The sequence below is a fragment of the Osmerus mordax genome, chromosome 17, assembly GCF_038355195.1.
Source record: "Osmerus mordax isolate fOsmMor3 chromosome 17, fOsmMor3.pri, whole genome shotgun sequence".
In the NCBI taxonomy this organism is placed as follows: Eukaryota; Metazoa; Chordata; class Actinopteri; order Osmeriformes; family Osmeridae; genus Osmerus; species Osmerus mordax.
In genome coordinates this window covers 10253893-10257055 of record NC_090066.1, presented here as the reverse complement: position 1 = coordinate 10257055, position 3163 = coordinate 10253893, and the positions used below count along the sequence as shown (strand labels likewise).

At 45.0% G+C, this 3163-nt stretch overlaps 1 protein-coding gene across 1 annotated transcript; it reads left to right on the top strand.

Annotated features, from left to right (window-relative positions):
- Window positions 1-835: 835 nt before the first annotated feature.
- On the top strand, window positions 836-2842 carry LOC136960514 (uncharacterized). The gene is made up of 5 exons (XM_067255024.1): window positions 836-901; window positions 1258-1827; window positions 1996-2283; window positions 2462-2649; window positions 2788-2842. The coding sequence occupies exons 1-5, from the start codon at window positions 836-838 to the stop codon at window positions 2840-2842; spliced, it is 1167 nt and encodes a 388-aa protein (XP_067111125.1).
- The last annotated feature ends 321 nt before the right edge of the window (window positions 2843-3163 follow it).

Genomic DNA, 3163 nt, shown 5'->3' with positions numbered 1-3163 from the left:
TTTTCTTTTTGTGTTTTGTTATAACTGACCACATCAATAAAAAGAGACTCAAGACTCAGTCCACAAATGGCCTGTAAATCAAACCTCAACAGCATTGCAGTTACAAAAGTTACAAGTTTTCTCTCTCAATTGCTTCACAGCCAATCATTGTGATGCCGATACCAAACTCTTCCAGTCAGGTCAGCTCCTCTCAAATAACACGTTCCCATAATCACTGTTATTGGCCATAGCCTAATGCAGTGGTTTTCAGAGAATTTATTTATGAAAACTAACGATCTATCTGACACAGTTTGATGATCCTGATCACCGTCGTGGGGACAGTGGAAAGAGATCCAAACGGATACTGGTTCGACAAATGGACGGCGCAGAAATGGTAAGAGCCTTATATCAACTTAAATGTAAATGTTTAAACAGCAAACATATACCTCTCTGAGTGACCGTGTCTCTAATGTAGAAAGTTGACCATGATGGGACAACTATTGAAGAGGTGGAAACGGATTGGAAAAATCGGGATGATCTGTCTCTCCATTCATTCGATGAGGCAGATTTTCTGGTCAGTTGTTTATGTATAGCGATAGGTGAAAGGGATGACACCGAATTGGTAAGATCCTTATTTTACATACACTTAAATGGTTAAATAGCAAACATGGTCAAATACCTCTGAGTGACTGTGTCTCTAATATAGGAAGTGGAACGTGGTGGGAACACTATCCATCAGACCCAAGATTACGATGACCTCTCTCTCCGTTCAGTCAGCGAGAGAGATTTTCTGGTCAGTTTGTGCATCAAAAGCATCAAGGTACATTACATTTTGAAGATAGACTGTGTGAACAATATGTTTCCATCTGACTCACAGTCTGATGAGGACCGCCAGCAGAATCCACTTCCGGATAGAAGCCTGGTATGTGTATGTGTGTGGCAAAAGGTCAATGAATTGTCTTTTTCTCTTAGTGCTGAATCATCTTTTCCCTCATTTACATTTAGTCATTTAGCAGACGCTCTTATCCAGAGCGACTTACAGTAAGTACAGGGACATTCCCCCGAGGCAAGTAGGGTGAAGTGCCTTGCCCAAGGACACAACTTCATTTTGCACGGCCGGGAATCAAACTGGCAACCTCCTGATTAATAGCCCAATTCCCTAACTGCTCAGCCATCTGACCCACCTGACCTCCTCCCTCACCATATGGATCTTCATATTTTCACATTTTCCTGTCTGCCCTGTTCCTGCACATTGTACTTTACTCTTGGTCTCCCTAGAATCCTGTTATGGATTACGAAGCCCAGGGCCTTCTTCCTTCCTCGGTGAGAGCCGTGACCAAGCCTTGCGTCACTAATGACGTGCACCCCACCATGCTACACGATCAGAAGAGGCGCGACAGGCAGTCCCGTGTCACAAGAGAAAAGGTCATGATAAGGTTCCAAAAATCCCTGGTTGCCCTGGAACAGGACCTTATGACAACCAAGGAGGAGATCCTGAACACCAACGAGTACTTCAAAGAGATGTCTCGTGTGAAGAGCCAGGGAAAAGGCCTGATGGGTGCGTCTCTGAGAAGACTGGTTTATAACGTCAGAGGGAGAAGGCTCCAGAGGATTCAGGCGCAGAAATATATACGGGTCAGCCAAGATTTCGATGCGCTGATCCAAGAGGTGATGAAGGACTGCAGAGATGACTTCAATCTGACGGGCCTGAAGAACTGGAAGAAAGAGGTTAAGAAGCTACGCATGGCCTGCAGGGCCTGCACTGAGAGGATCCAACCACCCGAGGTGTGTAGTTCCCCACCACAGGTCCAACCCTCTCAGGAAGAAAAGCCCTCCATCCAACGCTTTGTAAGTAATCAGTACAGACGTACTGTACGTATTCGTTTATTCAGCTATTGTTTGATTCAAGGTATGGCATGGCACTGTTTGTTGATTATCATCCTAAAGAGCCATGGAAAGATCCCAGGTCCCACATGCCAAAAGGTGATGTTTTCTCTTGTGACTCTGTCTCCCCAGGATCTATCTGAGACAGAGACCACTCCTGTGGTCCCCTTCACCATTGAGGACGACGCCATGGAATCCCCCCCTCTGACTCCTCCTACTCCCGAGGCCCTCCTCTTCGACCAGCAGGTTCCCCGGGCTTTGACTCCCCTCAACCGTGTCACCGTTGGAGTTGTGACTCCTAGCAGGCCTGAGACTCCGCCTGCTGTGGGGTATTTACCCCCCCCTCGTCTGACACCAATCACCCACTTGAGCGCTGATGTAAAGAGGCTGCTCCAAGGAGGACTGGAAGGGCTCCAACAGGTAGGTCATTATCATCATGGGCAAATATATGATGATATTTACTGTTAAAGCATAAATACATTTAAATTAATTAAATACATTGCGGACTAATGAGTCTGGAAAAGAACCATGATTTCATTGGTTCCATTTTTTTCTCAGCTCAGTGATTCATCCATGTAAGCTTGTGTTCTGCTTTCAGGATGTGACGGAAGAGAAGAAGCCTGGCAAAGGGGAGAGGAAGAACACCGGCAAAGGGGAGAAGACGGCCAAAACACAGTTGTATGTCAAACCACTGCTTGTGTTGGAAGTCAGTAACAAACAGCCAGAGGAATACTCTAAAAACGATGTGAAGGAGGAGAAAAAGAAAAAGAAGAATGTGGGAAAGAGGTGAGGACAGATAGCAGAAAGGCTAAATGGAGGGGGTGGTAGAATGTGGGTAAAGACATCAAGACAGTCATTGTAAGGATGTGAGAATGCGTACTGGTATGGCAGATTACATTTTATGTTTTTTCTTATGATTGACAGGTTTCTCCAGTGGCTGTCGAGCAAACTGATATGCGGCTGTTGTTCAGATGTTTAACAAACATCATGCATGCATACTCATGCTCTTTCTCTCTCTCTGTCTTTCACTGCACAGAGATCATGTAGACATACACACATATGACATCATCAGTTACACTCCACCCTTACACACACATACACACACATTCTCTCTCTCTCTCTTTCTCTCTCTCTCTCTCTCTCTCTCTCTCTCTCTCTCTCTCTCTCTCTCTCTCTCTCTCTCTCTCTCTCACTCTCAAATCACAGATGCTTGACTAAATGTTTTTCTCAATAAAGTTATCATTTTGTGTTTCATTTGGTATTGCTTTTTGATGGTTGCCAGCCTAATAAACTATAGCCG

Coding starts and splice junctions, on each gene's coding strand:
- LOC136960514 (XM_067255024.1), top strand. CDS start 836: ATGTTTCCATCTGACTCACAGTCTGATGAGGACCGCCAGCAGAATCCA. Junction 1,828..1,995: donor AGCCCTCCATCCAACGCTTT/GTAAGTAATCAG, acceptor CTGTCTCCCCAG/GATCTATCTGAGACAGAGAC. Junction 2,650..2,787: donor AAGAAGAATGTGGGAAAGAG/GTGAGGACAGAT, acceptor TATGATTGACAG/GTTTCTCCAGTGGCTGTCGA.